This window comes from Chiroxiphia lanceolata, chromosome 3, assembly GCF_009829145.1.
Source record: "Chiroxiphia lanceolata isolate bChiLan1 chromosome 3, bChiLan1.pri, whole genome shotgun sequence".
In the NCBI taxonomy this organism is placed as follows: Eukaryota; Metazoa; Chordata; class Aves; order Passeriformes; family Pipridae; genus Chiroxiphia; species Chiroxiphia lanceolata.
The window spans coordinates 22,517,316-22,541,654 of record NC_045639.1 but is presented as its reverse complement, the minus strand read 5'-3'; the positions used below and the strand labels follow the sequence as shown (position 1 = coordinate 22,541,654).

The window sequence follows — 24,339 nt, the reverse complement described above, 5'->3', positions numbered from 1 at the left end:
TCAGTAGCCATTTCAACACCTGGAGGGCAGGGTTGACAAATCCAAGCTTTGCAGTTTTTTGGTGGCTGTAGTACTGCTTATAATCTTGGAGTCTTCTTGTCCTGCTGTAAGAAAACCTGATACACTGGGTTTGGGCTGCTCAACTCTGCAGTGTGATCCCAGCTCCCTGGCTTTCTTAGTACATCACAGATGTTCAGGATATACTGTTCCGTAACTTTGCTAGGACACAGTCTGTCACTCTGGAAAGGGTACAAACTGGTTATTATTTTTCTTTTACTCTGGCTATTATTTTTCTTTTCCTCTTACTGTTACAAGGCTTGATCCGTATAGTCCTTGCAGAGTTCCTGGAAGATATTTCAGCAGAGTTATAACTGGATTGCATGAGCTTTGGCCTTTTGCCTTTTCTTCCAACTATCATTTTCACTACCTGAATCAATGTAGAAGAAAAAGTGATACTAGCAGGGACGAGGGATTGGCTGTGGCTGTCTGGGGGATAACTTCAATGCCATGAAGCATATTAATGCCCATGTTTTCCTTTGGAGAGAAAACAAAATACTGGGATTTTTTTGATTTTGGAAAAAAACACGTGAAATACAAGTCACATAGCAGTTTGAAGCTAAGCCTCCTACAGGCTATGGTTTTCAAACAAAACTGCTCATTTTGAAACAAGAGGCCCATTTATTTTTCTGTATTTCCAGATGAAAACAAACAGTTCCACACTTCTCAACAGAAAGCTCAGTATGACTTTCTCAGTGAAGTGGTTTGATGTTTACAAATAAAAGAAAGTTTCCCAAACATGTAAGTAACTTTGGTCTCTCAAAAAATGCAGCTTCTCCCAAGCCAACCCCTTGTCAGGGAGCAGTGTGAGCTTCACTTTCACCACCAGCCATCCCAACATCACCCAACTCTGTTCTTGCCCCAGGCTCTGGCTACCCCATCACTACTCACTGACCTGACAAGGGCAACAAAGCCTTCTGATTCCAGCACTCAGACATTTTTCCTCGAAATAGCTGAGCTGACAGGAGAGTCATCAAGAGTGCCAAATCTGCCAGGGTAAAATGAGGCAATAATGAGCTCTCTCTGTCCTTTCCCTTAGGCTGAGAGGAGGGATGCAGGACTGTTTCTGAGCGCAGCACTCTGAAGCTGCCAGCAGAGTCATGGCTGTGCTGGTTTTTCACCCGTGTGTTAAACTGCTCTGTGTCCTTTTAGCAGCTTTGTGAGTCTGCTTTCTGGCATCCAACATCACCTTTGTCCTGTATGTGGCTCCCAAGGTTGTTGTACATCCAGCAGGGAGGAATAAGCACTCAAAGCAGAGTTATTCCCAGAACCCAAGTTATTTCCACTTCATTCCCCTCCCAAGGTTTCTAAAAGCTATAAGCCTCAACTTGGTACTGTCCGAAGTCTTAAGGGACCCAAATACTCTGTTCACCCTGTGTTTGCAGTTAATTGGAAATACAGGATTATCTCCAAAGACTTAAACAGTCTGAATGCCATTCTGGCAGAACTGGTATGTATGGGCTATTCTGTTATGTTCATTTTCCTGGTTGCATCGATGCAGACGAGAGTAGATGGCCTCAAGTTACACCAGGGGAGGATTAGATTGGATATTAGGAAAAAACTCCTCACTAAAAGGATTGTTGAGTATTGGAACAGGCAGCCCAGGGCAGTTGTTGAATCACCGTTTCTGGGGGTATTTAAAAGACATGTAAATTTGGCACTTAAGGACACGGTTTAGTAGCGGACCTGGCAGTGGTGGGTTAACAGTTGGACTTGATGATTTTAAAGGTCTTTTCCAAAATAAATTCTATGATTCTATATATAAGATCCACAGGGTTCTCATAAGACAGAGAAACAATTTATAAGGCAACAGTTCAGCTGTTGGGCTGACATCATATGACTGCTGCTCTAGTAAAACACACTGATGAATGTATCTGTGGATGTCTCGGGGATATCAGGTGCTGGGTGGGTGCTGGAGGTGCTGAGTGCCCTCCATTCCCTGTGGTGCCATCAGGAGCTGGGCATAGTGTTGAGCTGGTCACTGGGCAGGCAGGAGGTGAAAGCAGATGGTCATGCTCTCCCCTGCTTTCTAAACATGTAGATGAAGTAGATGATGTCACTCACATGCAAAAAGCTCTAGATGCTCCGGGGTTGTCCTGGCAGAGGAGCTGTCCACTGGCCAGTGGTTGATAGGTGCACACTAAGTTTGCCTCCCTTGATAATAAAAAGGTGGGGAATTTTCTGTGAGAAATTCTGGATTTACAGCTGATTTGAAACAGTTTATATCTTGTAGCTGTGCTGCAAAACACAACAGTTCAAAAGGGTCTTTGGAGAACACTTGGTGTGCTTTCCCAACAGAGGAGCTCCAACAAGGAGAGTCCCCAGTGTCTGTCTGTCTGTCTGACTTCCTGTTAAAATGATTAAAACTGTTGGAATGTTAATGCATTTACTATAATTTACTCTCACAGCCAGGGTCTTGGGCAGGCATCTTTTATTGTTATTCAGTCTAAACAAAAAAATTCCTGCTGATTTTTAGTTAAGCTGAGTTAACATTCCCCATCTAATAGATGTAGATGTTTAAAGAACATGGCTCCCTTCCTGCTGATAACCTCTTCAGAGAGAAATTGGGAACTTCAAGCTGTTACTAAGTGTTTGGTTTTCCTCAATAATAAAAGCAGCAACATTTCTCAAGCTTGGGTGAACAATCTGTCTCTGAAATAGTAGCACATTTCTGTACTAGGCCCTTAATGGCCTAGTATGGAATGTCCCTTCCATTTAATTTTCAAAGGATCTGCATGCATGGACCAGGCAGGTAAGTTGTAATGAATGATGTAGTGAAAGAGAAATGGGAAATTTAAGATATATACATTGTGGTGTTTTTTCAAGAGTATAGTGCTTTTTGTTGTAACTCTGATCTGAGATCTCCCAGAAGGGAAGAGAACATTTTATCCCTGTTGCTCTGAAGGGTGGTTTCTCCAGCTAATTGCTTCAACATTGCTGTATATTCCTAATGTGGATGGGGCAGGGAGCAGGAGCTCTTGGTGGACTTTGCATCCACAGAACACCACCTCTGAGTTAGTCACTTGTGATCCTGCTAGAGCCAGCAGAGGAAACTCTTATGGAGTAATTCCTCTCACATTACTGAATTCTTATACTCTGAGTTGCTGACTGCATTGTGTTAGTGGAAACCTGCACTATCTCCCAGGTGTAGAGCCAGCTTGCTCAAAATGCAGCTGGCAGCATCTGCGTGGCTTCTCGAATCACTTCTGTCCCACAGCCCTTTGATGGGTCAGGTTGATGTTACTCAATCTTTCTCACAAAACAGCTTTGTTGATTATCTTTTAGGAAAAAAACAAACCCAACAAATCAGGATTGCCTGCCAGCAGATTGCTGTGGTGAAAGGCATATCAGCTGAAGGAGTTTGTGATGTAACAATGAAAATGCCTCCAAGCCTTTCCCCAAACTTAATAACTTTTGAGTGAATGAGTGCTGGCCAAAAATAGGAATGTTCATCCAAGATAACTCTTCTACAGATTATGCATTTTATTAATTTTTGGGGGGGGCATACACATTTTTGTCATTGTTTATAAAGGATTCAGATGGAAGTTACGTTTGTTGTAATATATGAAGAGCCTGTTAATCTTGGAGAATAAGAATCAAATAAATTTACCTACTGTATTTGTTCATATGATTATTTTTTGTACACAAAATTGATTTTATATATGTATGTTTTTCCTGCTTGCTTTGGTAGGAAACTCAGGGGTAAAATTCCATTACATATATGAAATTGATAGCTGACTACAAAAAGAAAATGAGATGGCAGCCCAACAGAAGTACCAGATGTACATTTCTGCAACTTTTGCGTGGATTGAGACACTCAGAAACACAAATGTCTGTTGTTTACAGTAGAGGAGTTCACTACACATATTTTAAATTCAGAATTTTTTCTCTGATACTTAAGAGTACACTTCTGTATTTCTGTCAGTTCATCAAAAATTGAATCGAGGTCATTGGCAAATATACCTACTGTAGGCAGCCATATTCCCAAATTGGAGTGGCCAGGCAAACCCTTGGAGATAGATACAAACAAATTTCAGACAAGTGCCTTGTGTTGCAAGTGCTTTTTCTTCAGGTGGGGTTATGACTTTATCTTATGGGGAGACTGGGCAAATATTGCTGGAATGAGGACTGCATAGGAGGAAGAGGATGTTTACATTTTCCCCTGCATTCTCTCAGAGCTTTCAATTAAGATATTTAAGGCATATGACTCTCCAACTAATTTCTTTCAAGTGCAGCTTATTGAAGTTTGTTTAATATCCTGCTAAAATAGTTCATTTCTAGCCCAGTTGGAACTTCAGATCTTTTGTTCTGAAATCCCTTTCTTAAACTGCTGTCATTTTCTTGTTTAAACAACTCGTCTGGAAGACAAATACCTGGTGCACTCCTGCCATGTAGGTTTTCTCTGCATGAAGAGGTCAATTTTTGCATTGAAAATCATAACCAAGAGTTAAATAAATAAAGTTTAATTTGTTTCATTTAGAGACTGATGTACTTGATTTGAAACATTAAAACTAGAAAAATCTGGAAGTCTTAACTGTGTGCGTGCTGTACATAAAATTTCTAGGTTTTTTTCAGAAGTATTGATATTTTGGTAACATCCTATCTCTTTACTTCAGACTCCTAACCTTGGTCTCAAGTTTTACAAAGGTGGATTGACATGTGTTTTTTGGGTGGTGGGCTTAGATAACGTTTTGAGATCTGGAAGAAGGAGTTAACTAGGAATTAATACCACTGAAATAACCCAGCTAGGGATATCTGAAAGTTAATTACACCCTGAAAGCGACACTGTAGCTGAGTTTCCTTTATTTTGTGAAATTCCATGGACTGAAACAAAAAGGCTGTTTCTGAGACTTTTTTTTTTTTGTAGAAAGATTCAGAACCTGCAAGATAACATTAAAGTTTGGAAATATTATGAAAATATATTTTCTTTTGAAAAAGAAACATATGGAACATATCCTATAGGAGGAACAATGACACCACTACAAGTAAGGATACTGCCTCTCTAATTGCCTTTTAACTTTCTCCAACTTGGAAATTTGAGTGCTTGGCCCTGCCTGACTTCTGGAATTTGGGTAGAAGAAAATAATTTCTATGGAGTAAATTAGTATCACCTGCTTCCCAGTGACTGCATGATACATAACATATTTTAGCATTTTCACAGCATTCAGGAAAACAACTTCATTAACATTTGGGTATACATGAGCAATTTCTGGCACTAACACTAATAGGAATATTCAGGAGAGCCTAAATTTTCAGTTAGAGGGTAGATTTAGAAGGGACAGCAGCAGTTTTAAGCTAGACTTGTGCTGTAAACCTTGACATCAGTGTTCCATTTTTAGCTTTATAAATTGTCCATGAAATGTAGAAATCCAGGGACTCACATTTTAATGCCATAGACATTTCTCATGGGCTAACATTCTCTTGCTGGGCAACTACGTCCTTGGCCCCGCTTCTCATACAAATGGCTATAAATCAGAAGTAATGGTTGTGAAGCTGATAAAATACAGCAATGTCAAAAGACAGAAGATAAGTATCAAGGCGTTGCCTTGATGCTGTCAGTTTGGTTTGCCTTTTCCTTTTTTTTGTCTAGGAAGATAATTCTGGAGATAAATGTTCCCAGGATGGAAATGTATTGGCCGCACCTCATCGAAGTCAACCTGGTTTTATTTCACTGAGACCAGTGCAGCTGTAGCAAAGGTGGATTTGCCTCCATGTTGATCTGCTGTAAATAAACTTGTTTCTTTCTGGGAAAAAAAGTCTCTTCTACTTCTGGGAGTTAGCTGTCATTGAGGTGCTCTTTCCACTATCAGACTTCACCTCTTTTTATCTACAGTTCCCTGGTGTCTAGTTATTTCTTCCATGCGGGACGCAGATGATGTTGTTTTGTGCTGAACCACTGGGTGGATAGAGAAGACAGATGATACTTTGTGGGCACTGTAGCAGTGAAACCCAAGGTGTGCTGGCCATTCTAGCACAGGCTGGATTCAAACTTTTCACTGAGTGTATTAACTGGCAGCAGATCTGCCTGCTGTATGCAGCCAAGGGTGTAACAGTAGGAGAAGGATAACAGAATCAGAATCACAGAATATGCTGAGTTTCAAGGGACCCACAAGGATCACAGAGTCCAACCCTTAGCCCTGCACAGGGCCATTTCCAAGCATCACACTGTGCTTCGTGCTGTGACTCCTTTTCTAGGAGCTTGTTCCAGCACCCAACTACCCTCTGAGTGAAGAAAATTTTTCTACCTAGTATCTAACCTAAACCTCCCCGACACAACTTGGGTTTATATTAAGCACTTGCACTACAGCTAAAGCTCTACCCTATCAACAATGGTACAGTCTGTTATGTCTGAGAACTTCTCTTCGTTATCTCAACAAGTCTATGATTTTACCCGCAGCCAATCAGATCCGAGTCACGGCACCAAAAATGTTTATACCTTCTTCCGAAAGAACAATAGTAATTTAGGATGTTAAAGCTACATTTATACAACCCAACCAAAGTGTCATGGTACTTTTCCTGACCCTAAAGCAAACCTACAGCCTGTGCCAGGGATCATAAACAGCCACTGCTGGAAGTGCTAGCACAGACATAGTCACAGGTGCGTTTTCAGCATATAATGTGTAATACGGACATATGTTCTTGAAGTGAAAGCCATCTATTCTGTTGCTTTGATATTGTTTGTTTGTTTTAGTTCCTGCTACACTTCTTTCTCCTGAACTCGTGTTTGAAAAAGGCTCCATTGCTACATATAGAACTTGAACTGTCAAGTCAGGCAGAGGATTTGGGAGAAATTTACCCAGCATCTGATCTTACACAGGAAAAGTAGAAATAAATCAGGCTTTTTCTTGGCATGAATGACAGAGGCAAGAAGAGCCTGGATCTGTCATGGGTAACTTTATTTTTAAAGAGCCAATTTCTAGCACATACCTCTAATCTGCAAATTCAGGATATACTTCCAGTAATCTCTAAAAATCCATGGTGCCTGTAATCATCACTACCATTGCTCAGCTAAGTGCTCGGGGAAAGCAAACAGCCAAATTAATAGTTTGAAGCATGTGTTCATATTATTATTTATGCTGTAAATAAGATCAGGAACCGTGGCTTACATAGGTCAACTGATCTTGAGTAAAATACCAACTCATAATTAATGAGGGTACTTAAGACTGGTGGCTAAGCGTACCTACCACACAGACAGATCTGATTAGGCTCTGACATACCCATGAACAATGTGTGATGTGTTATTTGCTGAACACACGCCAAGTGATTTCCCACAGAAACCAGTAAAATACTATTAACATTGTTAACAAAATTAAATATTTCTATATTTTCCTGTTGCTCTTTGGAGAACAATCTGTCTTTTTATTAGGGGACACTGTCTGCAGCAATAGAATTACAAACTGTGACGGGCTGCCTGTGCAGGCACATACTGAGTGGGGTTTGAGGGAAGATTGCTTACTGAAGTGATATCTACCCGCCTCTGCACAAGGCCAGATGGCCAGTTTTCTGGGGTATGTGTCAAATCAAATTTCAGAGGTTGAGTGGAAACAAGGAATGTTTTGCCTGGGGCTCTGGAGGCAATGAAGGGCTGGGGTGGATGCACACACTCTAGTGATGCACTGTGCTAACCACCCTCTGCTTCAGTTTGGATCTCTGTCTCTGCCCATCCATCTCTTTTCACTCCAGTACATTTCTCTGCATCACCGTTGTGGAGAGACGAATCTTATTATGGCAGGGGAAGGCCAGGGATTTTCTCAGAATGTGCTGGGAGTGGTGTGGCCTATGTGTCTGACACAGATGGTGCAGCAGCTGAGGCGACCTGACCTGTGCCAAGGAAGAGGAGCAAGGAACAAGCCACAAAGCACTGGTCTGTGATCACCCAGCCTTGCCTGGGTCAGGCACACCAGACACCAAAAGTGTCACCAGGACGGAAGTGATGTTGCTTGTTCCTTGGGGATGTCATGGGTGTTATTTACACCACTGCCATCTCCCTATGATTCTCAGTCACCCATGTGGACAACCCTTCCAAGTTCAGCTTAAAAGACTGAAAGAAGTGTGTGTGTGTGTACATATATATACATATATATGTACACACACATGTCACTTGGATGTTGAAATGTTGGGGTTGAAGTGGTGCAGGACAGCAGCAGGAGTGTAGGGATTGTGTGGATAGGAGCCGTGAGAAAGATGGATCAAGAAAATGGGAGCAGAGGTGTGAACAAAATAAATACCTCTATGTATATATAGAGAGATGTGTATATACATGTGTGCCTATATATATAGACATATAGAGAGAGAGAGACACAGATGTAGATACATACATCCACACTACCAACAGCCTCCCAGCAATCAGGGCTGCAGTACTAGCTTTTTAAGATCACCTCTGCCACGGCAGTGCTGCCCCGCCCGGCGACACCCGCCCGTGTTCGGGGCCGCCCCCCGCCCCGCCCGCCCTGCCGAGATGCGGGGCCCGGCCCCGGGGCGGGGCGGCGGCGCCGGCGGCGTGGGCTCGGCAGCGGAGCGGACTCGGAGCCAGGTGACCTTGGCCGACAGAGCGGGACTGCGCCCGCCGCCGCTGCTCCCGGGGAAGCTGGGTGGGGAGACGGCCGAGATGGTGGAGGACGGCGGCGAGGAGGAGGCGGAGGGGGAGAGCGGGGAGATGCCGGCAGCCACCGCCGCGCCCCCGCTGCCGCGCTGCAATGGCTTCCTACCCGGCAAGGAGGCGGCGGACGGCGGGCAGGCGGCCCCGGCGGGCGGCGAGGAGCAGCCGGCGGCCCCGGCGGCCCCGGAGGCCGAGGCGATACTGCCGACGGGCGGCGGGCGGGTGGAGACGCGCCTGTCGCGGCGGCGGCTGGTGGTTCTGGCCGTCTTCAGCTGCTACTCGCTGGTCAACGCCTTCCAGTGGATCCAGTACAGCATCCTCAGCAACGTCTTCGCCGTCTTCTATGGCGTCTCGTTCACGCAGATCGACTGGCTCTCCATGGTCTACATGGTGGCCTACGTGCCGCTGATCCTGCCGGCCACCTGGCTGCTGGATGCCCGAGGTCTGCGCCTCACCGCCCTCCTGGGCTCGGGGCTCAACGCGCTGGGCGCCTGGCTCAAGTGCGGCAGCCTGGCCCCCCAGCGCTACCCCCTCACCCTGGCCGCACAGGCCGTCTGTGCCATCGCCCAGGTCTTCATCCTGGGGCTGCCGTCGCGCATCGCCTCCGTCTGGTTCGGCCCCACCGAGGTCTCCACCGCCTGCGCCGTGGCTGTGCTGGGCAACCAGGTAGGGGCGGAGGGGAGCAAGGGCAGCTTTGAAGAAGTGGGCTTCCTTGGAGTTTGGCATTGAGTTAAAGATAAGGTGCTTAAGTGGGAAAAGGTATTCTCCAGGAAGCGGTTATGGGGCGACATTGGAGAGTGGAAAGACGAGGGAGTGGGGACAAGTGTGCGGTGATGCTGCGCCCTGCCCTGCCCGGCCAGCCTCGCTCTGCCGGACCCGGCCATGTGGCAGCGTGTAGCAGCTCACACGCTTCCACATCAGCTGCCGGGAGTACACCAGTCAAGACCCTTTTCAGAAGTGGTCTTATTCCACTTTCTCTTCCTCTTGCATTTTGACATTTGGATTCATATGACTGAATCCACCCCCGGCTGGAGGGGTGTGAAGTACATGAACTTTCATGAAGAGCCCCAGTGCCAACATATATTAGTTTCTGCTTTTTAAAATATGGCCTCTAATTGCCAGGTGCCAGTAGTCAATACCCTGGTGGCTCGTGAAGTTTTCTGTTACGCTGTGATAGTTCACATCACTGTGGGGAGCTGATAACTGAGTCCTGGATTTCCTCAAGCTCCCTGGTCCTGGCCAGTTTCAGAGAGCTGGAACAGGTGCATCTGAAAGCACAGGTGCAGGTATGATACTTGGTTTTTTTCCTCCTATAGCCTTGTTCTCACACTGTGCCACTGTCCCTGCTTTTTTTTTTTTTTCTTTTTTTGGTGGCAAAATATTACTAAGATTCCAACCAGCGTCACTGGTGCAGGCTGAGGTCATAGGTAGAGTTTGATTAAGGTAGTGGGGGATTTGTTTTTTCTGATGTGAGTCTAATGATTTTATGCTTGTGCACTTTGGATTATTACAGTGGTACCTTTAATGTTACGTATTTACGGTTAGGGTTGCTCATTAGCTTGTACCTGTCTGTTTGCAGTTTTTTCAAAACAATGGTTTTTTGCGTTCAGGTCTTTCAGTGTACAAGTCAACTATTCACTTTGGACTGAAGATTTCAGGCGTTGTTGGTTGTTTCATCAATTGAGCAAAAATTTTGGATCTACATCCTGGAATCAAGTTAAAGGTTTCTTTGGCAGCTAAATTTCCACTCTTCCAGACATGCACCAGTCCTCCCAAGTACCGAGGAGTTGCTGGGTTTTCAGTTCTGCAGTACAGTGCCAAGGATCCAACTTGAAGTGTGAAACTGATGCTTTGTTTGGATGCTGAGATGAGGGGGTCAAAGTGGTGCAGGACAGGAGTAGGAGAGCTGGGATTGTGTGCCTAGGAACCACGAGAAAGATGGACAAGGGAAACGGGAGCGAAATGTGAACAAAATAAGTCATAGTTATTTCTGGGGCATATTCCCCTCCAGAAGGTAGGACTGATCTTAGTGTGCCGAAGTGATTGCTGGTCCTCTGCCAGGGAAAAACCTGTGAAATGCACTGACAAGGTGTGTTTCGTCTCCCTGCAGCAGTCCTGTGCAGAGGACAGTGGCTTATTCTGCAGCTGTGCCATACACTGCTACCTCAGAGCTCTGTGCTACAGAGGTCTGAAGATCCTGGTCCTGCTTGTGACGCGTGAAGTCTGATATGGTGTCAAACAAGGAAATTTCTCTGTTCTCAGTTTTTGCTTTTTTAAAAAACAAACTCCAAAACCAAACTAAAAATTCCCTCCCTCCCTGCCCAAACCTTCAAAAGCTAGATTGAAAGAGTGAAATGGCAAATCAGAAATTAGAAGTAATGTTGTCTGTATATTCTACTGCAGTTCACTTCTTTATACACATTCTGTTAGGGTCTCAGTGTATTTATTTAATTGCACAAGGCAAACTGTGTAACAGAACATTTTGCTATAATCCACTGTGCTGTTGGTCACGCGATTTCTTATCAGAAACTTTTTATAACTTGAGAGTTGCAGCAAACAGGGCTGGGACTGCAGGCAGGGGAGGGACAGGATAGTTATGAAAAATCAGATCGTACCCATTACCTCTTTAGATGCTGATCATTTGCAGTTCAGCGCAAATCACTGGGAATGCAGCGATGTACCTGCCAGGGGTCGTTAGGAGTGCCAGATTGCCTCAAGGATTTAGCATCTTAAGCAAGGCATGCCAAAACCGTTGGAATGCTTGATCCTTCTGGCCCTAACCTCTCTAGATGTAAATGGTGAAAAATGGTATCACTCGACTTTGTTGTGGGTGCTGTATTGGCTCCTATTGGGGGAGGAAAAAACATACCTTGAGAAAAAATAGTAACTGTGTACTGAGTTCATGAATTGTATACTGAAGGGTGAGGACAAAAAGAGACACAGTCTTTATGTGACCACTGGATACTGTGTAAGTCTGATGGTCTGTGGGGGGGAAAAAAAAAGTAGCAAACCACACATCAGGATATGCACAAAGGACGCTTTGTAAGCACTATTGTAAGCACTTAAATGTGAGTACTTTCTGAGTGTTGGACTTATACTCCAACAGTCTTTTGTGCCCTTTTTTTTTATTTTACCTAAAATAGATGCAGGTTCTTTAGTAATAAAATAAATGTTCTAGCACTTTAAAAAGCAGTTTAGTTTTGGAGGAGCAGAAGAGAGAAATTGGAGAGTAGTCCAAGATGGTTGTTTCTTCATGTTTGAAAATGCTTTATATATATATATACCCAAAATTTCAGTCCTTGTTTTTTTGTCTCTTTAATACAAAATCAGTTGTTATGTTGGAATTTACTCCAGATACAAATCAGATACTAGTTCATACCGTGATTTTTCTTTAGGATTTTGGTTTGTGTTTCTTAAAAAGGATGTTCCTTTTCTCTTGCTCTTCTCAGCTCAATCAGTAAACATTGCGTGTCAGTCTTTGTTACTATGGCGGCAGGAACATGACATCAAATGGAGAAGAGCATTTCTACAAAAGTATCTTGAGTCTTCTGTCAACTCCAGCCCTTCAGTTGCAGGATGACTGATACAAATTTATGTGCATGCACGGTGTTTTTCTGTGAAAGATTCTTAGACATGTGCTAGAGGTAGTATAGATATACACAAGGTGTAGTATCGGAATTTAATTTAGAAATGAAAAGGTTAAAACCTGAGTTATGGAGGCTCGGATTGTAAAACATCATCAAGAGAAAATGGCTCAGAAGTATGATACTAAAGGAACACTTTTCTTGATAGTTTTATTAATACTTATTATGATAAAAATTCTAAATTCTACCTGGTAAGACTTTTCACTTCTGTTAATTTCCCTATGAACATAAAAATTATTTTTGGTTTTCTTTTCTTGCTTTACAGCTTGGCACTGCAATTGGGTTTTTATTGCCACCTGTTCTGGTTCCAAATACACCTAATGATATTGATCTTATGGCACATAACATCAGCATCATGTTCTACGGAACAGCAATAGTGTCCACACTTTTGTTCTTCTTAACAGGAGTTGGTAAGTGTTTCATTCCTGGAATTTAAATGCTGACCATAGGGAGTGTTAACAACATCTCACTTAAAGCATCTGACTCTTCAAAGTATTTGAGGTTACATTTTCTCCAGTTTATTTGTGTACACTCACCTGTTGTGCCAGAGTTAAGCAACAACCAGTTCACTGTATGTCATGCTTCACATGGGGTGACCTCTTTCAGAATATTTAATTCTCTTATTTTTTTGCTACAAGGACATTATGATATAATGTGAATTCTCTCTGTTAATCTAAAAGTTCAGATTGTTGGTAGCAATCAGATGTGACTTGTGGCTGTGACTTGATCCTTTAATGAGAAAATCTGGAATATTTTTTTATGGAAGTCTTAGAATCACAGGTCAGTCTTCTGAAAATCATCACACTGAAACACTTAAGAAATAAAAACAAAAAAACCCCACATTAGTTTGGTAAAGATAAATACAAATTGTTTTTTCTTCTTTTTCCCCAGTGTTTGAAGAAAAGCCCAAATATCCTCCTAGTCACTCTCAAGCAGTCCTGCAAACCAAACCTCCTGAGGATTATTCCTACAAGCAGTCCATTACTAACTTGTTCAAAAATACTCCATTTCTACTTTTGCTGATCAGTTATGGTAAGTGGTGCTGCCCAGCTGTAGTCTGGAAGAACAGTTCAAATGTGTGCTGAAAGCTTACTGAGTTTTAATTGTGGTGGTGGTTTTTTACGGAGGAGGGAGTATCAAACTTTTATTTATTCAGCTGCCAGTTCTGGAAAATCTTGCAGGATGTAAAATACCATTTATAGGTCCAACGAAGAGATTTCACCTGGCAAATAAAAGGTTTTGCCTCTGATGTGGGCCTTAAATGTCAGAAGAGTATTTCTTTAGGGTAGCAGATCTGCTTGGCTACCCCTGGAATGACTGAAGCATTTATTTTGGTACTGCAGGTATTTTGACCGGGACATTTTATTCTGTCTCCACATTATTAAACCAGATGATAGTAACTCATTATGAGGTAAGTTTCTCGTATCTTCTTTGTCTTTTTGTTTTTTTCGCTGTACATTTGCAGAGGTGATGTTTGTTATTATGTAGGTGCTATGTGTGCTCAGATGTTTGGTGTCCTTTATACATCTCTACAGTTTCTTGTACGTACTGCTGTGGGAGTCATAGGAATGTTTGTTTGCACTTTTGACTGCCATGAGGTCTGAACTTGACTCTGAGTGGAAACAAGTTATTAATGAGCACCATATAAATATTTGTTGAAAGGGAGAAGAAGTGAACGCTGGGAGAATTGGCTTGACACTGGTGGTGGCAGGAATGGTGGGTTCGATTATTTGTGGTTTGTGGCTGGATTACACTAAAACATACAAGTAAGTGTGGGTAGGCATGTCTGGGGTCAGGGGTAGGAGAGTGTTGCAATTGCATTTGAAAAATACTGCAATGTAAGGGCTGAAATGAACTGATGATAAAATGCAGTTCATTCCTGATCTTTTAGTGGCCTTGATGGACACAACTTTCTGAGGCTACAGTGAAAACTTGAGGCTCTTATTGATTCTTGGCCAAAAGAAATGAGGGAGAGGAATGCAAAGATGCAAAGGGGTTTTCCATCTATCCCTGTCTCTTCAGGAGTATAAGGCTAACGAGGAAAGCACTGTAAGTCCTACATACTATGGCCAGGTGGCCCAGGGGGCTTCTTCTCCTAGGAAAGCATAAAGGCTTAAAGCCTACTCTGCATTGTTTTGCAAGATGGACAGCTGATGGATTCTCAATTTTTTTATACTGCTCCTGGTCCCATTAGTAAGCATAACAGTAGCTTTAATTCAGGAGGTGACCATGGAGCTGAACTCTGTTCAGCTAGGAGGCTGGGAGCTTCCAGGTGCAACACCCAAGGCCCCCAGCAGCGAGCACTGACCTGGAGCACTGTTTGTGATGGAGTAGTTCTCCCCTGTGACTCATAGCACATTATGTGCAAGAGCTCTAGAAACCTAATGGATGTTAATGTTGTAGATTGGTTTTGTTTCTGCGTGTGTTTTGGCTTATAAATATGTGCTTTAAGAATTTGGATGACATCGCTTATTCCAGATTTAAAATAAATAGAACATTATAATGAGATTTGTTTGACTTGCCTCTTAGTGGGCTGACTTTTATTAAGAGTGTTCAGTTTGGCTGCTCCTGTGTTGATGTATCATGTAAAGGGCAGCACTGCAGAATGGTCGAGAGGTACAACATAGCAGAGAACTTAAAATAGTCTTGAGGCAGTAGTATCTGCTGTGATTGTCCATTCTTTGAGAGTCTGAGTACTAAGTGTCTTGAGCCTTGAGTGAAGCAGCCATATACCCAAGGCACTGAAGAGGTCAGGAAGGAATATATTCTCATTGCATGCTATGTTTGAGTCAGAATTGGATGAAGCAAATTTTATAGCTTTGGAATGTCTGTTGTTAGAAAGTAAGTAATGTTTATGTTGCTCTTCCATGCTTCAGTAATGTGCTATGACCTTCTGTTAAGAATGTTAACTTTTTTTTTTTTTTTTGGTTGGGTTGCAGGCAAACTACTTTGATTGTTTACATTCTCTCTTTCATTGGGTTGTTGGTATTTACCTTCACCCTGGACCTCGGATACCTTATAGTAGTGTTCGTGACTGGAGGAGTACTTGGGTGAGCAATTAAAGAGCATTAGAAGACTTACTTTTGTTCAGAAACAGTATTTAACTGTTTTAATTAGATGATTCTACTGTGTATTCTGTCACCATGGTCTCAACCTACGCCTATAGCTCACAGTACAGGTAGGGTTTACTAGGATTTCACCTTCCATTAAATCAGAATAAATCTAAAGTAACTCACTTTTCAGTAAATTTCATTTAACATTTTTATGGACCTAAGTCTCTATACGGTCAGTTCATTTGGCTGCAATTCAAAAAGCTGTCTGCAGTAAAGTTGCAGCTTCTTGATGACCAGTGGAGAAGTGATTAGAATATGAGCAAATCTAGAAAGACTGGCTTCTTTGCATTTTGATTAACCTCTGCTTTGATAGCCCAAGCAACATGCTGGTTACTTTGATCACTCAGAAGAGCATGAGCTCTCATCATAGATATGTGGTCTAAAAGCCTCAAAAGGTGCTGAGGGAATGGTGCTGTATTTAGACACAGCAGACCAGGTAAAGCCAGAAATGTCTTGAGACCACCTCAGCTGCATTAAGCCCCTTCTCTTCCTGTCATCTGTCAGTCCCCTCAGCTTATTCCATAGCAGCTTCTAGCAGATGTTCCAGTGTGCAGCCTCACTCCCTACTGATAGTCTCTCTTTGTCCTTCAGCATGGATATCTGTGCTGATCAAATGATGATGATTCTGTATGTCTTTCATTTGAGAGGAATTGGCTTCAATTATGGAGTGGCTTGTGGACTGGTCAGAAAAGGTTGTTTTGTATGTATGGAGTGGAATGCAGGTGGTTATGGGAAATAGGACAAATATGTTAAAACATCTTTGTCCTAAAGAGAGAGAGTTGTTTGGCTAAAATTCTTAGATGTTGTTGAGGGAATGAAGCAAACAAAAGAATTATTGAATTATGTTGTCATAAAAACATGACGGTTCAGAGTACCAGCTAATTCCTAATACCCTATGTGTATGTTAGATTTTCTTAGCTGTAGTAATAGATGAGGGCCACACCTGCCATCCTTTTACTCTCCTCTTCAACAGGTTCTTCATGACTGGCTATCTTCCACTTGGGTTTGAATTTGCTGTGGAAATTACATACCCAGAGTCTGAAGGCACTTCCTCAGGTCTCCTTAATGCATCAGCACAGGTTGTATCATTTTATTTCTTCAAGCAAAGTAATTTTGGGAAGACCACTGTGTTAAGATCTAGGAAGGCTTTCTTCAACTTGGCTACTAAGTTTCTGTTGTGTTGCTGTAGCCCTTGTTTTTTGTAATTTGGTTTCTATAAGATGTGACCTGAAACTTTTAAAGGTAAAGTGATGACACTTTTCTGTGTGATCCTGATGAACTGACTTGTTTGTTTATAGATATTTGGAATTCTCTTTACACTTGTTCAAGGAAAACTCACAACAGACTACAGTCCTCGTGCAGGAAACCTCTTTCTTTGTGCTTGGATTTTTGTGGGCATTATCTTAACAGGTAATTAATTAGAAATACAAGTAATGTTTACTCTTTAATGTAAAAATGTGGAGGTTTTAAGGATGATGTTGCTAATATAGCAACAACCATTTGGCATCCATTTCTTGGGTCATGCCTTAAATTTGAGACAGATATCTATCTCCTGAATAGGGTGGTAAATGAAAAGAAATGCATAAATGGAGGCAGTTTGCAGTTTTCCAAATGCAAGAAACTGCTGATGTGTTCCGGAACTGTACCAGTGACTTACACATGTTGGTACTTACAAATGTGCTGAAAGTGCTAAAACTATCAAGCTTTGCTTTAAGTACTTGTGCTTTAAAAGCTTTTATTGTCATTTTCTGCTTTGTATGCTTTGTGGGGAGCAAGTTCAAATTGGCAATGAGTTCAAATCGCAAAAGAGTGAATATGGGTATTTTGAAAATGTGCTGAAAACAGCTTTCATGTCCTTGCACTGTGCAAGCATTTCCCTTGACATGCATGTCATTGCAAAGTTGTGAACCAGCTTTCTTTTTTCCTTTTTTTTTGTTTCAGCCTTAATAAAGTCAGATTTGCGAAGACAAAATGTGAATTCAGGGATTATGAATTTGGACGTTAAAGCTGTAAGTGGTGACTCTGTGATTGTATTACCTACTTGAATGCTTGGCTTCTATTGGCATAACAATATTAACTGCAAAAGAGTAAATACAAAATCTTATGACTGTTTCCATGCTGTTTTCGAACAACAGAGCCACATGGGATGCTGCCCTCAGATATCTGTTTTTCCCCTTAGCTCCCATGAAAAAACCCTAAAGTACCTTCTGCTCCCAGATTTTCCTGAATTTTAAGTGGCTAATATTAATATTTGATTTTATTGCTTGAATCTTGCTTTTTCATATTTGTAGGTACCATTGTAAATTGTGAAGCCTTTTTGTGTATTGAGTTATGAAGCCATCCTATAGACTATGCATTTTATTTAAAATATCTGCAGTCCCTTCAAGTGAAGTCAGTCTGCTGAATAGAAGCCATGCTGCAGTTTCTGTACTGTGCTGCATAAAGAGCTGGGTTTGTTCTTGTGCTGAGCACCCTCTCGATTTAAATGAAGAGTGAGCATAGCCCTTTCTGCTGTTCATGAGGTTCCAAGGTCATGTTTCAGCAGCTTTTCCAAATTACCACAGTTACTAGTAGAAATAAAGTTCTCACTGAAAACTTTTTTCAGTGGATCAAAACATGAGACAGCTTTTTAGAGTCAGATATTGCAAGATCCTCTGTCGTACTTCTTTTTATGTGTAGGTGTCTCACATGTACAGCAGCTTTCGATCATCTGTGATCAGCTGCACACAGTTAGTGTCTGCAGGAGGTGCAGAAACTTCCAAGCTGGTGCTGTATGAGCTAACTTGAACCTGAAACCTGTGCAGCTGTGTGTGCAAAGTATGGCATCCTGTGGGTTTGCAGGCCTGAGTTGGGGCTATCTTGGGGCTTATATGCTGCTTAAAGGCTGTGGCCCGTGACTCGTCTGATTTCTGTTATCACCTTCCTAGTTAGCTTAGGTTGTCACACAACTTCATTTATATTAGCCAAGATATAAGAAAAGTTGGAGTCTTTGCCCTGGTATTACCATAAGTAATTGAAAGCTGTCTGTGTTAATAATGTACAATAGCACTTTGATACCAAACCTTGATCATCAAGATTCTACAGTGTTTAAATGTAATGGAGAAAAAAACTGGAAGTTAATCCATATGTGCCAAACATCTATATGCTGTAAATCCATGCTTTAGATTTATACTAAGAAACTAAATTCTAAGGGGGTTTTCGTTTGGGTTTTTTTTGGGTTTTTTTCAGGAGAGAGAGAAGGGAAAATAGGGCTTTCTATAATAGCTTAATTGGTCTAATTGACTAGATATACTACTAGAGTCCAACTTAACAATTAACTAAGAATACTGAGGTTGGGAATAGTTCTGCTGCATAACAGCTTAATTCCTGTTGTGTTTGTGGTTTTTTTTTTATCTCCCTCCCCAGGTACCAGTTGACAGTCCTGTAGAACCTGAAAGCACTACGTTAAAAATTCAGTCAACTTTATAAAGCTGAAGGAAGGTGACTTAGAAACGCACAAGTTTGGTCGGATATGGAACAATATGAACTAGTATAATCACTGGATTTGTGTGTATGAGTAGTAAAACATGTCTGTTGATATTGGTGGTAGATGTGTGGTGGAAGCTATGAAGATGCTCGGTTCATTTTGCCCACGATGCAAACAATTCATCTTTATATGGAATATTTATTTTAACGGTTTTCAAGTTTTGCAGTTTCACTAGTAAAGAACTGTGTGAACACTCTCCACACTAGGGAGACATGTACGTTCAGGATGCATACTTGAAAAAATCTAGAATCCTGAAGTACAATTGTCATGATTGGAAGTATCTAATCTTCTCTTCTTGCTCAGTCTTTGCTGGTGTGTTTGAAAAGTCAAAGAGTAGGGAGCTGCACAGCAGGAGGATGTTCACGAGTTCCTTTTTTATTTTAAATGTATCTGTATTTTAATATAAGCCAATGATTCCTTCTGGGAAGCTGATAGCACAATACTGAAAACGAGAGATGACGTGTATGTTTCATACTGGCATCTGACATTTCTTTTGCCTTGAAACTTCTTGATAGGTATCAGAAGGCAGATAAGAGAGAACACTGTCTCATACGTTCATTGTAACATTTTTGGGGAGGTTTAAAGAGTTTCCCACTAGATAAATTGAAGAAAAAACATTTTTTATTAAATATAGTAAAAAGGAGGAGAAAGGCCTTTGATATCTCTGTTGTGAAGTACAGGCAATAAGGAACACTACCACACAGGTTTCCTCCATGGAATATTTTGAGTGCTTTCTCAGTTAAAGCGAGAAGAGTACGTGTTTACAAAGAGCTGGTGCCTTTACTTTGTAAAGATCTTTGCCTCATCTTGAGTTTAATCAGTGCTGCTGAAGAAATTCCATTTTGTCTGTTAAACTTTCTCTGAATATTTGTGGAATATCAGAAAACGTTTTCTATCCTTTTTTTGCATTTATTTTTCTTTGTTATGAATTGTATCACTCGTCTCGTGAAATTTTTGTGCTTGTATAACTTAAATCATGTCTTTTGCAGTTTGTTAAAAGCTGTAAGGATGACTGAAATGAAAATGGTGATATTTTCACTTTGTCTGATCAACTGTTTGCGTTTATACATACATCTTAGCTACAAAATGAGCAGGCTCTGTTAACATTCACTTTATGTGATCACATTTATCTGAATTTGGGATGTGGGTTTCTCACTGTAGGGCTTCTGAAAAGTTTCTCTTTTACCTTGTGCTTTACCTACACACCTACAGAACTGACAGCACTACAATAATACTGAGTTCCTACTATTACTGGAAGAGTCAGACCTGAGCTAGCGGACTTTTTGCAAACATTTAAGTTTTAGCAGTTTGTAAGCTGAGCCTGCAGATTCAGTGCCATCAATGATGCTGTCTCTTTAAAGTCCCACAGATGTAGTGCCATCCAGAAGGTAGAATAGAATCCTACTCGAAGTTTTCCATGGATTGTTACAGTTGAGTATGGGGAACTATTTAACTCTGTGCTGGTTTCAACAGGGGTAGAGTTAATTTTCTTCACAGTGGCCAGTTATGGGGCCGTGTTTTGGATTTGTGCTGAACACAGGGTTGATAGTATAGAGATGTTTTTGTTATTGCTGAGCAGGGCTTGCACAGAGCCAAGGCCTTTTCTGCTTTTTGTACTGCCACGCTGGCAAGGAAGTTGGGAATGCATGGGAGTGTGGGAGGAGACACAACCAGGACAGGTGACTCAAACTGACCAAAGGGATATTCCAGACCCTATGACATCATAGTATATAAAGTGTGGGGAAGAAGGAGGAAAGGGGGGCACATTTGGAGTGGTGACATTTGTCTTTCCAAGTCACTGTTACATGTGACAAGGACCTGCTTTCCTGGGAATGGCTGAACATCTGCCTGTGGGAAGCAGTTAATTAATTCCTTGTTTTCCTTTGCTTGTATCTTTCCTTTCCTTTGCTTTCCCTATTAAACTGTCTTTATCTCAACCCATGAGTTTTCCAGCTTTTACCCTCCTGATTCTCTCCCCTATCTTGCTGGTGGGGGAGTGAGCGGGTGGGTGGCTGTGTGGGGCTTGGCTGCTGGCTGGGGTTAAACCATGCCAAACTCCAAGATAGCCTTTCAGTACAATAAGTATCACGAGATGCTTTTCTTTTCCTTGTTTCACTGTAGACTTAGAGAATCCTTTTGTATGAAAAGGATCCTGAAAACTTATGTTTCTAAACTTAGCCTCTAAACTTGATGATCTTGATTTAAACATTTTGTATGGGAAGACCTATCTCGGAGTAAGCTAAGCATGCTTGGAACACTTGCCAAATAGGGTCCATGTCTCTTTGCCAGGTCTAGTGCTAGCAGGCTTTGCTGGTCCTAGAGAGGTGAGCTCAACAAGAATAGTCTGCTACTGAGGTAGCTGAATATAGGAAAAGTAACTCCTGGATACTGAAACGGCAGGCAAGGGTATAGGAGTGGAAGTAGAGATGCTTTCATTATGTCAGTTCTTTACATTTAATGACTTGCTGTGATATAAACTGCCCCATCAAGGGATGTACACATTTTCAACCTGAGTGAGAAAAGTGAAAGTTTCTCCCTTCTGATATATGTGGGTGGCTTTTCCTCTGGAAAATTTATAATAATATGTGCCAAAATATATTTGTGTTCTTTGGCAAGATCCAGATTCAGAAAATATTTATGTTCATGGCCCCTGGCTGCTTTGACTTTTGCCGTTGCAAAATCCTAACAAGATAATATTTTTGCAGTTTTGGGGAGTTGTTTTCAAATATCCAGTAGAAAGTCTTTGGCAGTATCCAGAATGTTTGCTAACCTCTCCAGTAAACACTGTCCAAATTCAGAGATGGAGCCTTTTTCTTTCTTAAAATTTATTTTTAATTCCTTTCTTCACTACTAGTTTCCAGTTTTTTTAGTTATGTTCAGCTGATTGTTGAAAAAATATTCTAGTTCTGGTTCCCTGTGTTTTTATCTCCTGCCAAATTACTTGGCTACCCTCTGAAAAGGTTCAAACAAGATTTTGGCATGCTGGAAACCCTGTTGGGTCCCTGAAAAGAAAATATTTCTAATAATAAAGGCTTAATTATATCCTGGATTTAATACTCTCCCTCTAAAAAGAGCTTGAAAGTTGGAAACCTGCAAGCTATTTCCAGGCAGTGATAAAGTATTTAAATAAAAGGTTCAGCAGCAAAATAAAGAGCAGATAAAGAGCAAACCAGTATTTTATGCAATAATCTTATCATCTGTCAAGAAACTGAGGTTCTAGCTCACAGCAGAAACAAATTTGGGGTAGTTGAGGCTTTGTGTTTTTTGCTTTCCACTCAATCAAACATAGAATCATAGAATGTTAAGAGGTTGGAATGGACTTTAATGATCATCTAGTTCCAACCCTGCTTGCCATGGACAGGGACACCTCCCACTAGACCAGGTTGCTCGAGGTCTTGTCCAGTTTGGCTTTGAACACTGCCAGGCTTGGGGCATCCACAATCTCCCTGGGCAACCTGTTCCAGTGTCTAACCACCCTCAGAGTAAAAAATTTCTTCCTAATATCTAACCTAAATTTTCCCTTTTGCAGTTGGTACTCATTATGCCTTGTCCTATCACCACAGTTCCTGACAAAGGGTCCCTTTCCTGCTTCCCATATATAGGACCCCTTTCAGATACTGGAAGGTTGCTATGAGGTCTCCATGCAGCCTTCTCTTCTCCAGGCTGAGCAGCTCCAACTTTCTCAACCTGGAAATTCCACATCCATCTGGCACTGGAAATAGGGTTTCTGACTCTCTTAGCCTTGAGATTCTGGCTCAGCTGTCCAGTAAGAGTAGAGGTGGGTGCTAAAAATCATAACTGTTTAAAGAGGTAATTGTATCATGAATGGAATAACATGTCAACTGCAAGGGGATGGCGTGAGAAACCAAGCGAGGAGAAGCATTCCAATCCCGTGCATCAGTTTTTGCTTTTCAATTTGCTTTTCTTTTAAGTGTTTCAAGAGAGCTCTAGAGGATGAAAGAGAACTTATGTAATGGAACGTAAGCAAGGGGGCTGCCCCCAAGTTCCCAGGGGCCCACCAGGGTGTGCAATTGATAACTTTCAGCTACAAAATTCAGAGATTAGCCTTAAAAATAACTCTTATCTTTGCATTTCTTCCAGACCATGTCAAACTTTTGATAACCTAAGTGGGAGAGATCCAGCAAACATTGACCCGTTTTTTTTTTAGCATTCGTAACATGGCCTTAAACCCCTCATTTCTGTTGCCTGGGTGTGCAAATACCAGATCGGTAAGGCATAGTCTGGAATTGCTGCAGTCAGGAGCTTTCTTAAGCTTAGGACTGAGATAAGTCCTTCAGAGCAAGTATTTTGTAGGTGAGTGCTTGACTTTAATAACATCTCTTTCTGTTGCTGAATGTCCATGTTTTACATGGAAGAAAGAACAAGGGAAGAAGTAGGAAGAATTAATGTGAAACAATTCAGGTTAATAGGTCTTTCCTAACTTCATCCTCTTGGTCATCTCTTTTGTTCAAGGCAGTCTGTTGTTTCAGAGACAATCACTGGAGTGTGTAATTAGAGCTGCCAGCCCATGTTGCCTAATGAAAAAATGTTTTTTGAGAAATATTTGGACTATCTTGTGCATCTACAACCAAGTGAAATTGGGTTAAGCTGTAAACAGTTATTGTTTTCATTTTTCATTCCGTGACCTCACTAGTTTTCCTGTGTGATTGGGAATGTGTGCACTTTTTAGTTGCTGTCTTTCAATACATGAATGTACCACCTTCTTAAGTGTTATAGGCTACTAATGTTTCTTGGACCACAAGCTGTTATTGTACCCCATGTGATTGCACCCAGCACCACATTCAGTCTGAAGTCTGTGAAGAGGGCAAAGCGGTGTTAATACATGAACTAGAATGAATTAAGCAAAAAAATTTCCTAAAAGAAATGTATTTTTGTGTAAGACCCGTGTTATTTACTGCTCATGTCTTTGTTCTACTCATGAAGATAACAAATATTTTTGCTGTAATATTTTGGGTTTGTAACTGTACCATTCTTTGTTTCAAGAGAAAATTAAAAATTCTTTAGGAATAATCTCTGATTGCAATATTGTCTGTATCTGTATATGTGGATGGCATCATTATTTACTGTTATATGTAACTAATAAAGTGTATAATGCAAAACTTGATTGAAGCCAAGATTAGCATTTTTGATAGCTGCTGATACAGCTGATGATCTAAAAATGATTCATTTTTTTTTTTCCTTAGAAGCTGCCTTTTAATGTAGGGAAATTTAAAGCGAATGACTTACTGTGTCATTAATAAACATGCATGCACATGTACATGCAGAGTACATGTATGCAGGGTATATAGATTTATTCTACACAAGAGTATTGGCATCCAGAGAAATTTTCTCGGGGCATGGAAGGAATTAAATATTAGCAACAGTTGAGTTGCTCCGCTC

At 41.4% G+C, this 24,339-nt stretch overlaps 1 protein-coding gene across 1 annotated transcript; it reads left to right on the top strand.

Moving 5' to 3' along the window:
* The first annotated feature begins 8,545 nt into the window (after positions 1–8,545).
* FLVCR1 (FLVCR heme transporter 1) lies at positions 8,546–24,062 on the top strand. The gene is made up of 10 exons (XM_032683580.1): positions 8,546–9,322; positions 12,566–12,710; positions 13,192–13,332; positions 13,644–13,711; positions 13,963–14,066; positions 15,240–15,350; positions 16,387–16,492; positions 16,712–16,823; positions 17,355–17,422; positions 18,819–24,062. The coding sequence occupies exons 1-10, from the start codon at positions 8,666–8,668 to the stop codon at positions 18,879–18,881; spliced, it is 1,575 nt and encodes a 524-aa protein (XP_032539471.1). The 5' UTR covers positions 8,546–8,665; the 3' UTR covers positions 18,882–24,062.
* Positions 24,063–24,339: the final 277 nt, after the last annotated feature.